The sequence below is a fragment of the Chionomys nivalis genome, chromosome 11, assembly GCF_950005125.1.
Source record: "Chionomys nivalis chromosome 11, mChiNiv1.1, whole genome shotgun sequence".
In the NCBI taxonomy this organism is placed as follows: Eukaryota; Metazoa; Chordata; class Mammalia; order Rodentia; family Cricetidae; genus Chionomys; species Chionomys nivalis.
The window spans coordinates 41,311,446-41,323,631 of record NC_080096.1 but is presented as its reverse complement, the minus strand read 5'-3'; the positions used below and the strand labels follow the sequence as shown (position 1 = coordinate 41,323,631).

General features: G+C 37.7%; 1 protein-coding gene across 2 annotated transcripts in view; it reads left to right on the top strand.

Annotated features, from left to right (window-relative positions):
* Nucleotides 1-12,186, top strand: part of Usp24 (ubiquitin specific peptidase 24) — a 138,867-nt gene that overhangs the window by 54,552 nt on the left and 72,129 nt on the right. For both annotated transcript variants that reach the window (XM_057785576.1, XM_057785575.1), the window contains 7 exons: nucleotides 622-725; nucleotides 4,634-4,741; nucleotides 4,916-5,011; nucleotides 5,103-5,264; nucleotides 5,470-5,517; nucleotides 10,876-10,983; nucleotides 11,877-12,026. In XM_057785576.1, the coding sequence (XP_057641559.1) occupies nucleotides 622-725; nucleotides 4,634-4,741; nucleotides 4,916-5,011; nucleotides 5,103-5,264; nucleotides 5,470-5,517; nucleotides 10,876-10,983; nucleotides 11,877-12,026 (776 nt within the window). The remainder of the gene's footprint in view (nucleotides 1-621; nucleotides 726-4,633; nucleotides 4,742-4,915; nucleotides 5,012-5,102; nucleotides 5,265-5,469; nucleotides 5,518-10,875; nucleotides 10,984-11,876; nucleotides 12,027-12,186) is intronic.

The window sequence follows — 12,186 nt, the reverse complement described above, 5'->3', positions numbered from 1 at the left end:
TCTCTCCTGCTTACTGAGTTCTGAGTTCGCCCATATTTAATTTTCCATATACTTTTATTCCCCAATACAAAAGGGGGAAGAAGGCAAAAGGCTGCTTTAACGTGATACAAAAGGCAACCAGAACAGTCACTTGCACCAATACTTGAAAATCAAGTCATAATTTCTTGAGAAAAGCATTCTGTTGTTGAGGCAGTGAACCCCCCCTCTTGACCAAGTATCCTGAAGGCGGCCACTCCCAAAGTCAAACCTCCTATTTCAAAGGAAGGAACAGAAGTACTTGAATTTTCGGATCTTAGGTCAGGGTGGAATGGATCTACTTGTCTAGGCCATCTTAATGTCCAAAACACCAAGTAACCACACTGTAGGTCAGGGTGTGAAGCCATAGTTGTCAACAACTTTGAGCAAACTCATACTCGCTGACCTTCAGACAAGATGGAATAGGCTCAAAATTTTGGGCCTCCACAGACATGTAAATTGTTTTTAATTTTAAAAGGTATAAAAATTTTGTTTCTTTTATTAGCCTTTAGATAATCTTAGAAAATTATAACTGCTTTGAATTAATAGAGTCATAGAGTCATTATTCACTGTATCTGGTTTCCCCTCGAATGTTTTCTCCATTAGGCAACATAGACCAAGCACAATATTGTGATCGCATAAAGGGAATTATTGAACTCTTGGGCAGTAAATTGTCATTGGATGAACTCACTAAAATTTGGAAAATACAAGTAAGTTGAGAAGAATTATCTTTGCCTTTTTCTGATTTTTTTAACCATAGGAAAGGGGGTAGGGTGGTGAGGAGTCTGGGAAATTGAACCTCATCTGGTTTTAACTAGAAGAGCTATACCTAATCTGGTTTACGGTTTATTGAAATTTAATATATAAAAGTGGTTGAGGACTTAGGGGATTTAGTTCAGTGATAGGGCATTTGCCTAGCAAATACAGTGTCCTAAGTTCCACCCTCAGTTCTAGAAAAAATAAATTTACATATATAAAGTGAATGTCTGACATAAGAACAGACAGGAGGACCAATGGAACCAAATAGAAGACCCAAATATCAATCCACACATCTTTGAACACCTGATCTTTGATAAAGAAGCAAAAAATATCAAATGGAAAAAAGAAAGCATATTTAACAAGTGGTGTTGGCATAATTGGATATCAACATGTAGAAAAATGAAAATAGAAAATGAAAAATGCACAACATTCAAGTCCAAATGGATCAAAGACCTCAACATAAAGCCAGCCACACTGAACCTCATAGAAGAGAAAGTGGGAACACTTGAATGCATTGGTATAGGGAATCACTTCCTAAATAGAACCCCAGCAGCACAGACACTGAGAGAACCAATTAATAAATGGGACTTCCTGAAACTGAAAAGCTTCTGTAAAGCAAAGGACAGGTCCATCAAGACAAAATGACAGCCTACAGAATGGGAAAAGATCTTCACTAACCCCACATCAGACAGAGGTCTGATCTCCAAAATATACAAAGAACTCAAGAAATTGGACACCAAAAGATCACATAATCCAATAAAAAAAATGGAGTACAGACCTAAACATAGAGCTCTCAACAGAGGAATCTAAAATGGCTGAAAGACACTTAAGGAAATGTTCAACATCCTTAGTCATCAGAGAAATGCAAATCAAAACAACTCTGAGATTCCATCTTACACCTGTAAGACTAGCCAAGATCAAAAACACTGATGACAACTTATGCTGGAGAGGTTGTAGGAAAAGGGAACACTTCTGCATTTCTGGTGGGAATGCAAGCTGGTACAACCCCTTTGGATGTCAGTGTGGCGATTTCTCAGAAAATTAGGAAACAACCTTCCTCAAGACCCAGGAATACCACTTTTGGGTTTATATCCAAAGGATGCTCAATCGTGCCACAAGGACATGTACTCAACTATGTTCATAGCAGCTTTGTTTGTCATAGCCAGAACCTGGAAACAACCTAAATGCCCCCTCGATCGAAGAATGAATAAGAAAAATGTGGTACATTTACACAATGGAGTACTACACAGCAGAAAAAAATGACGACAGCTTGAATTTTGCAGGAAAATGGATGGAGCTAGAAAACATTATTTTGAGTGAGATAACCCAGACACAGAAAGACAATTATCACATGTACTCACTCATAGGTGGTTTTTAAACATAAAGCAAAGAAAGCCAGTTTACAAACCACAATCCCAGAGAATTTAGACAACAATGCAGACATTAAGAGAGATTTATGTAGATATAATCTACATGGGAAGTAGAAAGTAGAAAAAGACAAAATCTCCTGAGTAAATTGGGAGCATGGGGACCTTGGGGGAGGATCAAAGGGGGAAGGGGAGAGGCAGGGAGGGGAGCAGAGAAAAATGTAGACCTCAATAAATATCAATAAAATAAAAAAAGTGAATGTCATATTCACAAGACATTTCAGACTTTAGTCTTATTTCTTCAGTTAAAAAAAAAATGTCAGAATCTTCCCAAAAGCTGTGTATCAGCTAGTACAGAGCTAGGAATCGGTGTGCATCTTCTGTTTATCCACCCAGTTATTTTCCCTTCAATGTTAATGTTCATTATTAATTTTTCCTGATAAATGGGAATGATAGTAGCAGCAGGGTTTTAGATTCTTGCTTACTAGGACTCTCATGTATGGCAAACCCCAACATGCCCTTCCTTTTTTGTTTGCTTTCCCATATGCTGGCTGCCCTCTTTTCCCCCCTAAAGACAAGATCTCACTATATAGTTCATGCTGGACTTGAAATTGCAATCCTCTGTCTTAGTTTCCTGTTTGTTGGGATTATAGGTGTGTTTTATCATGCACAGCTAGTATTCCTTCTGAAATTTCCCATTAAATTATTCTTTTCTACTTTGCTTTTTTCCCCCCTCAAACCTTAATCTTTTGCTCTTTTCTCACTCAAGAGCTTTCACTAGCCAGTTTCCTCCACTCCAGTGGCTTTAATTACATTTGTACATTGTGTCCATGAATCATTCCTCTAATTCAGACCAAGCAGTGCAGCGCGTGTCTCACCTAATTGCTAAACCAGAGTGAAATCTGGAGCTTTCCTTAACTGTGCCCACTTAATCTGTCTCAGTCAAAATCTCAGAAACAAATTGCTAGGCCTTCAGTCACATGGAATTTGCCCTGGGGAATTATTTACAAAGTAATTATACACATGGTACACAGACATACATGCATATATACAACAAAACACCCATACACATAATATAAAACATTTTTTTAAAATTTTAAACAAAAAATAAGAACAAAAATGGTGTTGCTAAGCTGGAAGAATGCTAGGAGGAATAGATAGAAAGGAGCACCAGGTCCAAGGAGAGGCACTTTGAGTACCGGTGCTGAAGCTGGAAAGTGCCTCTCCAGCTCGCACTGCCAGAACACCTGCTGCCTCCATTCTCTCCATTCTCTGAGCCTGACCCTCTCCCAGGACTGCCCCTCACTGACAGTATTTCAGGAAGCTAACTGGCAGAGAACTGTTGGAATACTGATTCCTTTCCCAGCATTACTGAGCAGACCACAGTTAGGGACTAGATTAAAGAAAAGCTGTCCTAGGTAAAAGACTTTACTTTCCATATCTTGGCTTTGGCTGAATACCCTCATATAATGTTGTTTTCAGAGTATACATTTTGAACCCACATGAGGTTGAAGATTAGGGGTATGTGTATGTAATGTGTGTATTCATGTAATCCTACATTTGATGGACAACTGTATATGTGTAGTGGATATGGGGGAAATTAACTGAATCTACAAAGACTCCCCTGCTTTTCGAGTTTCTTTCCAAACAAGATAAACACTGAGGCATGACTGTCTTATGACTGAGATTATAAAGTGAGTGTCAGTCATCTACAGTAGGGTCTACAGCTCTCTGCTGATACTTACTGCCCATAAGATCAATAAGTAAGCTGGGCGGTGGTGGCACACGTCTTTAAGGAGGCAGAGGCAGGCGGATCTCTGGGAGTTCGAGGCCAGCCTGGTCTACAAGAGCTAGTTCCAGGACAGTCTCCAAAGCTATAGAGAAACCCTGTCTCGGGAAGGAAGGAAGGAAGGAAGGAAGGAAAGAAGGAAGGAAGGAAGGAAGGAAGGAAGGAAGGAAGGAAGGAAGGAAGGAAGGAAGGAAGGAAGGAAGGAAGGAAGGAGAGAAAGAAATAATAAGAAGAAAGAAAGAAAGAAAAGAAAGATTTTTAAGTATCAGTTGAAGTCACAAAGAATTTGAATCAACATTTAATGTGGGGCCGATAATACTCTCAACTATGATCACCATCTGTAAAAACACTGAAAATGTATTTGCCTTGTAATTTATCAGTTCACAATAATTCAATATAATTTTTTTGTTGAAAATATTTTATTCTCTTCCTAAAGTAAATGTCAGATCGTGATTCTTGTGCTTTTTTACATGTAAAAGATAATACTGCTGAAAGTTGAAATGCTGATAAACATTAGTAATAGTTGCTTCCCACAACCCTGCCAGTGTTATCATGGAAGTGAATGTCATGGAAGTGAATGCTGATGAGACTAGAGTCTAATTAATTTTTGGTGCGTGTCGCTTGTATTAGATTGTCACGAAGAAGACTTAGGTTTTGCCAGGTCCCAGGACTTAACTTGCTCCTGATTTCCCCTTTCTTCTAGTCAGGACAGTCATCTACAGTAATTGAGAACATTCACACCATTATTGCTGCGGCAGCTGTGAAGTTTAATGCGGATCAGCTTAATCATTTGTTTGTTCTCATTCAAAAGGTAAGATTTGAACCCAGCCCATCCCCCAACAGCTCTGTTTAAATGTGCTCTTCTTTTCTTACCTTATTAGCCCACCCCCCTACTCCCCATTCCCCCCTTCACCACCCCCCCTCCTCAAATTTAAAAGTGTTTACTAACTTCACCACCCTGTGTCTTGTCTGTTCTTTTGTCTAGAGCTGGGAGAGCGAGAGTGACCGAGTAAGACAGAAACTGTTGAGTCTGATTGGACGGATTGGCCGTGAAGCTCGATTTGAGGCTACTTCTGGAAAGGCAGGAAAATCAAATGGAATTTACTAGCTACAGATGCCTAAAACAGTCGTCTATGCTTATGAGATGGCTCATCATAATGGTGCTATTGCAGGTGTTAGACGTGCTCTGGGAACTGGCTCACCTTCCAACCTTGCCCAGTAGCCTTATTCAGCAAGCCTTGGAGGAGCACCTGACAATCCTTAGCGATGCCTATGCAGTGAAGGAAGCAATCAAGAGGAGCTACATCATTAAATGCATAGAAGACATTAAAAGGGTTGGTTTTAGTTTTGCTCAAATTTTGTTGTCAGAGCAATAATAATATTGTCTGAATGATTAGAGCCAAGAAATTTTCTTCCCCCATTACGTAAACTAAGAGAAATGTCTTGTTTGGAAGCTGTTACCTTAGAGTCCAAATGTGGGAGCTTGGGTTTTGTTTTGTTATCAAGTCACTTAATATTTCTCTTAAAATGAATTTTCAGCCTGGAGAATGGTCAGGTTTGGAAAAAAACAAGAAAGATGGATTCAAGGTAAGTATTTCCATATGGAATCAACTAAGGTATTCTAATTTTAAAATTACCTTTAATTAATTGCATCATACTTTTAAATATTTTAGGGCTTATTAGACTGATATTATTATATAAATGTGATCTTTATGAGATATGATTTATTTAGGAGTTGGTATCTGTTTACCCTTAAAAGGAAAAAATTAAAATTCCATTGAAAAGGTAATTTTTAGAACTTTTATGAAATTGTATAACTTTCAGCTTTATTTTCCTTTTAAGTTAGATCTAAAGTATATATACAATTTTTAAAGTAATTGAATTCTAAATAAATTCTGTCCCCACTTTTCTCTCATAAGGGAAAGATAAATATTTGTGGATGAAAAAGAAGGGAGATGCTAGCATACAGGAGATTTTAAGTATTTGGTGCACATGCTTTCCTTCTCATGGCATTCAGGACCCGAGCCACAGGCAGCTCTCCAGGTAGCCCAGACTTAAAGCCCAGTCAGTGATAGAAAGGATTTTGGTTTTGAAGTTTCATATTAATAACATATAAATGTTTATGGTAAAAATAGATAGAGGGCTAGTATTTCATCAGCCAGACTGTTCCATGGTTTCCATTGGTGATTCTTCAAAGGAGCTGGGACACTGCTGGCTTTCATCTGTGTGTCCACAGACACATAGCTCTTGCTAAGAAGCTTTGACAATTTACTGAGCTTTTGTGCACTTTAGTTTATCTGGCTATAAAGTTTAGGTGGGGGTATAATAATATGGTATTTCATATTTCTAACACTGAAACTTGATCAGCAGAATTTTTTGCATGCGATCTAGCTTTAGTGATTTTCAAAAGCATTCACAAGCTGGAGCTAGTAATGCTGGGGTTAAAGGAATGACGGATGTTTAATTCAGGAACCTTGCTTGCTTTCGACTCAGATGGAATTGAAATTTTCCAGTTCCCTCAGCACAGTGACTCAGACAATTTAGCAGTCTCTCTTCTTATGATTGAATGATTTTCACTGAGTTATTGAAATGTATATCCTTTAATAGTATCAGTAAAAGAAAAGGAGACTCTAGAAAATGCTCTTTTCTTATAGGCAACAGACTTTTTTTTTCTTTATGCAGGTCGAAGCTGAAGGGATATCTCCCTTCCTCCAGGGAAATAGCTTTTAAATCCAGAGACTCCTTTGGACCTTTGTTCCTCCCTTGTCACAGCTAAGCATCACCTAGCTCTCCTAGGCAGTTGCATCGTTGTGTCTTTATTGCTTCTCTTTGCAGTCACTTCATTCATGTCTGTTGCTTTATAGCAAAACAACAGCAAAAAGGGAACTACTGGTCATTTTGCAGATTCAAAAGGAATATTCTTCCTTTTTACCTCCCCTTCCCCCACTGCTCTCAGAAAGGAAATCCTAGTGCACTGTTGCTCTTTCCGAGTAACAATAGCTTGTATTTTATTTTATGTAGCCCTTGCCAGTTCACAGATACTCAAAGTACACATTGCTAAAGGGGGGCAGTGGGAAGATCAAAGCCCCCTGGCAGGGGAGTGAAGTATTTACTGCCACTAAAGGTGTTTTTCTATGCTATGCCCTTTCCTGCCAGGCAGCAAGGTGGGCTGACTGGGGATTATGTCTCCCTGCCAGGCTACACAGAAACTAAGCGAAGGGTAAGACAAGCTCACCCACCTCTTCTTACTCCCCTCCTGCCCTCAGCAACCTCTTCTCCCCAACTGATTCCCCTTCCTGCTGCTTTTGACACTCCAAGTTCCCAAATTCCACTGCCCTGTTCAGAAATTCTGGCCTTTATTTCTGTAGATTCTGCCAAGGTACCCTCAGCTCCCCTTTGGTCCTTTTTCCTTTGCTTCTTTTATACCCTCCACTGTCCACCCCCAACCCTTTGTCTCTTATATCACTTCTTATTTCCTTCAGTTAAAAATTTTAAATGTTCTCATCCAAAAAATAATTACTAAACCAAAAAAAAATTATGTTTACTCCAGTAGTAGTGTTTGCATATTCCATAGGCTATCTTTTGGTCTCCTAACAGCACCTGGCAGGCTTCTGGTAAATACAGTTCTCTTCCTCTTCCTCCGCTGCACTGTCTGAAGACACATAAAGCTGTTCTTAACCAGGTTGAATATCCCTTCTCTGAAACACTTGGGACCTATGGTGTTTCCAATTTCGGAGCCTTTTGGATTTTAGAATATTTGCATAAACTTTACTGGTTGAGCATCCCAAATTAAAACACTCAAAAAAGCTTTCAATTTTAGAATTCAGATTTTTGGATTGAGAACAATCGACCTGTATATTAGTGAGTTGTCTCTGTTTGCTGAAACATAATAAAGCTAGCAAGATGCCCTCAGTACAAATAATCTCACAGTGGTGTGGTTAGTGAGGAGAAAAGTCTTCTTAAAGACTTTCTTCCTGTACATAAAATTTTATGTTGTTTCTAAATTAAAATCTAAAGCTGAAAAAGCAAAACATAAAAATTGGGGGCTATTCAGCCCTAAGAAGAGAGAACTCAAAAAATATGAGTGGTTTCTTTAGGTCTTTAGTGGGTAAAAGCAGAGAAATGGCATGGGTTTAGTTTTATATCTCCTAAGATACTGCATAGAAACATGTTCACATGGGAGAAGTGAGTGACCGTTCTAGTGAAGTGTCTGAACACAGTGCCTGCCTGTTGAGGAAGTGACCGTGTGATGAGTTTCATGAAAGTGAAGAGAACAGAATAATAAACCTAGGTTTGCAGACATCCAAGTTGGGATTTGTAGCTTCCTCTAACATCATTCTAATTTGGACAATACACTAAATTCAGTGAAATTATCAAATATATTCAGTTTATTTTCAACCATCTTTAGCAATCAGGAGAGTAATTTTCAATTTTTCTTATAACTTCATAATATAATACCATAGATAACAGTGATTAACATTCTTTTCCTGGTTGCTAACCTTCAGAGAGACTGTATCAGCAATGAATCTTAAATTCCAATTTATATAATTTTTCTTTTAATTTTATTGTATAAGGAGTAACATTCAAAGTATAATTGCTTTAGCCATAATTTACCTAATTAGTCATAATGCTGCTTTTTACATGTATCTACTTATTGCTAAAGTGTGTGTGTGTGTGTGTGTGTACTCGCGTGCGCATGTATAAACCCTTTTTTTCTTTCTGTAATCCTTTTGGAAGATGTCAGTTCAAAATAAAGCCTCACAATTTTCATCATTGTCTTTTACAATCTTGTTTTAGCAAAAAAATATTCTGGCTAATTTTAGAACTATTTGGCCTTTAATATATACCTTATTTCTATGATTTGAAGATGCCAGAGATTGCAGCCTGCATTACAGAGACACTAAATTTGTAAAGAACAGAAACTACCTTTTGGTATTGAAATTTAGCTCAGTTAGTACATTGCTTACTTAGCATGGACAAGGTCTGGGGTTGCATTCCTAGCACCCCACAAGCCAAGTGTGGTGACACATGCCTGTAATCCTAGCACTCAAGAAATGGAGGCAAGAGAATCAGACATTTAATATCATCACCTTCTACTATGTAATTAGTTTGTGGCCAAACATGGTACCCTGAGACTCTGCCCCCATCCCAAGAAAAGAAAAAAAGGTCATTTTATGTTTATTGGCCATTATTTAGACTCATAGCCAGAGACTAAATGTAAACATGTATTTGTTTTTTTTTTTTTATCAATTATGTGGGATTTCATCTTAAAACTCTAATAATCATTATCTGTAGTAGTGTTTTGGACCACTCAAATCTTTGGTACTGGGGCTACTAGGAATTGAGTCTGGGCCTTGCACATGTAGGCAAGTATGTTAAATCCCAGCAGTCCTTGGGGCATACTGAAACATGTGGAGTTTGTGTACTCTTCCTCTTTCAGAAAGTAACTGTTTACAGGTTGAGCAGCTTCTTGTGAATTAGAGTGTAGCTTAAGGCAGAGAGGCCCCAGTGTGAGTGATAGAACCCTGTGCCAAGGAAGGGTCTGCATGCCAGCTTCTGGCTTTGAAAATGATTTGAATTGTTTTGAGTCACAACAGGCTAGTTAGTGCTGATATAATGTTTCTGATAACACTTAATCAGAAAATTAGTAGCCCAAATTGAGACTTAAAGGTCATCCTTGTTTGGTAGTACGTATAATAAATAACAGCTTAATTCAGATAGCCTTTTGTGTCTAGGTAAGTTTGTATATAAAAGATATGGACAGTTAAAAAGCTTACACTTAATGCTTAGTGGCTGGTAAGTGTCTTTTGAGTAGTATCAATTTGAGAAATGTTAAAGGTCATAGAAATGTGTCTTAGAATCCAGGAAATATGGTATTTTGTAATTATTGGCTTATTTGGCTCATGTATTTGAGATGAGGAAAAAGTATTGTTTGGCAGTAACTTGCACACAGTAACCTACAGTAGATGTGTTTCTTTAAAAGACTACAATACTATTCTATCAATTAGGATCTTCATTTTGCAGAAAAATTTGATAAAATTGCTTAAAACAAAAGAATTCAGCCTTTCAAATAAGTACTAAGGCTTTAGTTGATGTTTTGGCTAATAATCAGTTGATTAATAGCACTTAATCTGATACCAAATTTTTAATGAAATTTTATAATTCCAAAGATGCTATTGATTAAAGGCCAATTCTCTTTAAGGAGAATTGCATGCACGTCAGGTTTCTTTGATCTGCAACACAAAAATCTGATTGTTGTACCAGTTTCAGAAATCATATATTTGAAATGCTTTGAAATTCAAGTGTAGTCTGAGTAAAACATCCATAATAGTTAATAAAAATAGTAATGGGGTTGGGTGGAGGAAGGGAAGCACTAGGAGTTGAACCCAGGACTTCATACATGCTAAACTCATGCTCTACCTCTGAGCTCTACCCAAGCCCCTTAATAATTAAACAGAATTACCTTTTATGAAATTATCTTAAATAGAAATATAATCATTGTCAGTATCTTGATCAGATCACTGATACCTTAATCACATAATTAAAGGCATTCTTAGTCTGTTTTCCTTGCTGGCTAGTTGAGTGTTAAGCTTTGCCATCAGTTTACTTTATGGAGTCAACATGTCTTAGCAGCTCTGTACTACTTATCTATCCTCTGAATTGGCTAATCCCTTGCCGTCTGTATTTTGCTGATGTCCCCTGTACATTTACTGTCATTTCACATCCACTCCTGTTTGCAGTTCTTGGCCTTAGGAAATTGCATGCAGAATAAGAAGTTGAAGACTGAATTATGATTGCATGGAGATATGCTAAAAATAAGTAACATGAAAAGGAAAATTGTAGAATGTGTAACAATGAAATAATTGACCTGGAAATTTTTTATAGCTAATAAATGACTGCCATTTACTTCTAAACTTAATTAATGTAACTTCTTTTTAACTCTAGTCATCTCAACTTAATAATCCGCAGTTTGTATGGGTGGTACCAGCTTTGCGCCAGCTCCATGAAATCACTCGCTCCTTTATAAAACAGACCTATCAAAAGCAAGACAAGGTAGGAGCAGACTTACTTTTGATTCTTCCATGCATCACCTTTTGTAGTCACTGTAGTAACAGGCAAGCCTGGCTAAGGTTGTTGCATTGATAATAGCTGACTGGCTTATGTTTATTGATGTCATTGATTCTTATCATTTGGAACTCTTGAATTTAAATCACTCTATCTTCATGTCTGAGGAGATTTTTCTTTTTGATTGCTTAATTTATAAACATAACTAGGCCAACTTTTTTAAAAAGTGACTATAAAATTTGAAAAAATTCCGGACTATTCCAAAAGGATTACTTTGTTTAAGAGCTAGGTAGAGCTTTCTCGATGTCATGGATTTGGGGGTAAGATCCAGAAAACCTCATAAAGTGCAATTGTAGTGGTGATATCAAAGAGTTCCACAATAGTCCGGAATGGAGTGTAACAAAGGTTTATTTATTTGGGCTAAACCCACAGTAAGAGTAGCAATCCACAGTAAGAGTAGCAATCCACAGTCCTCTGTGTTCACTGGGAACTGGAACCGAATCCAGGGGAAAAGAGGGCCAGGTAGGCTTTTCGCCTGCACTTATAGTACACGAGACCACACCCATAGTGGGTCAGTATCTTAAAGGCTATTGACTGAAGGAGTTCCCACAACATGCAGTAGCTCTCTTCCAGTGTTCATTTCACTTTAAGATGCAAAGTAATAGCAATGATTTAGTTCCCTGGGAGGAGGGCAGTTATTAATAAGAGAGAGTAATAAGAAATCAATTTTAAATAAAATACCAGATTGTGTTAACTGTCATTCAAAGTCTCATCCATGTTGTCTCTTTCATCTGGAGCTACCTTCTAAAATAAAAGCTATAGTAAACAACCAAATGACGGTAGAGTCTCATGCCACTTTCACTTCTGTTGTTTTTGTTAAGAGCATTATTCAAGACCTGAAGAAGAATTTTGAAATAGTCAAATTGGTAACAGGAAGTTTACTAGCTTGTCATCGACTTGCAGCAGCTGTGGCTGGGCCTGGAGGTTTAACTGGCTTGACACTGGTGGATGGCCGCTACACTTACCGGGAGGTATCAGGCACTGTGTTTTTGTTTCATGGTTTTCAACATTCATGTAACTTTTCTATTTGAGTTGTAAAGTAAATATTTGTTGGGTACAACTGTAAAAGAGTACTGTGAACTATCTTTGTAATGAGGGAACACTTTTGGATCTTAACTATAATTGCACTTT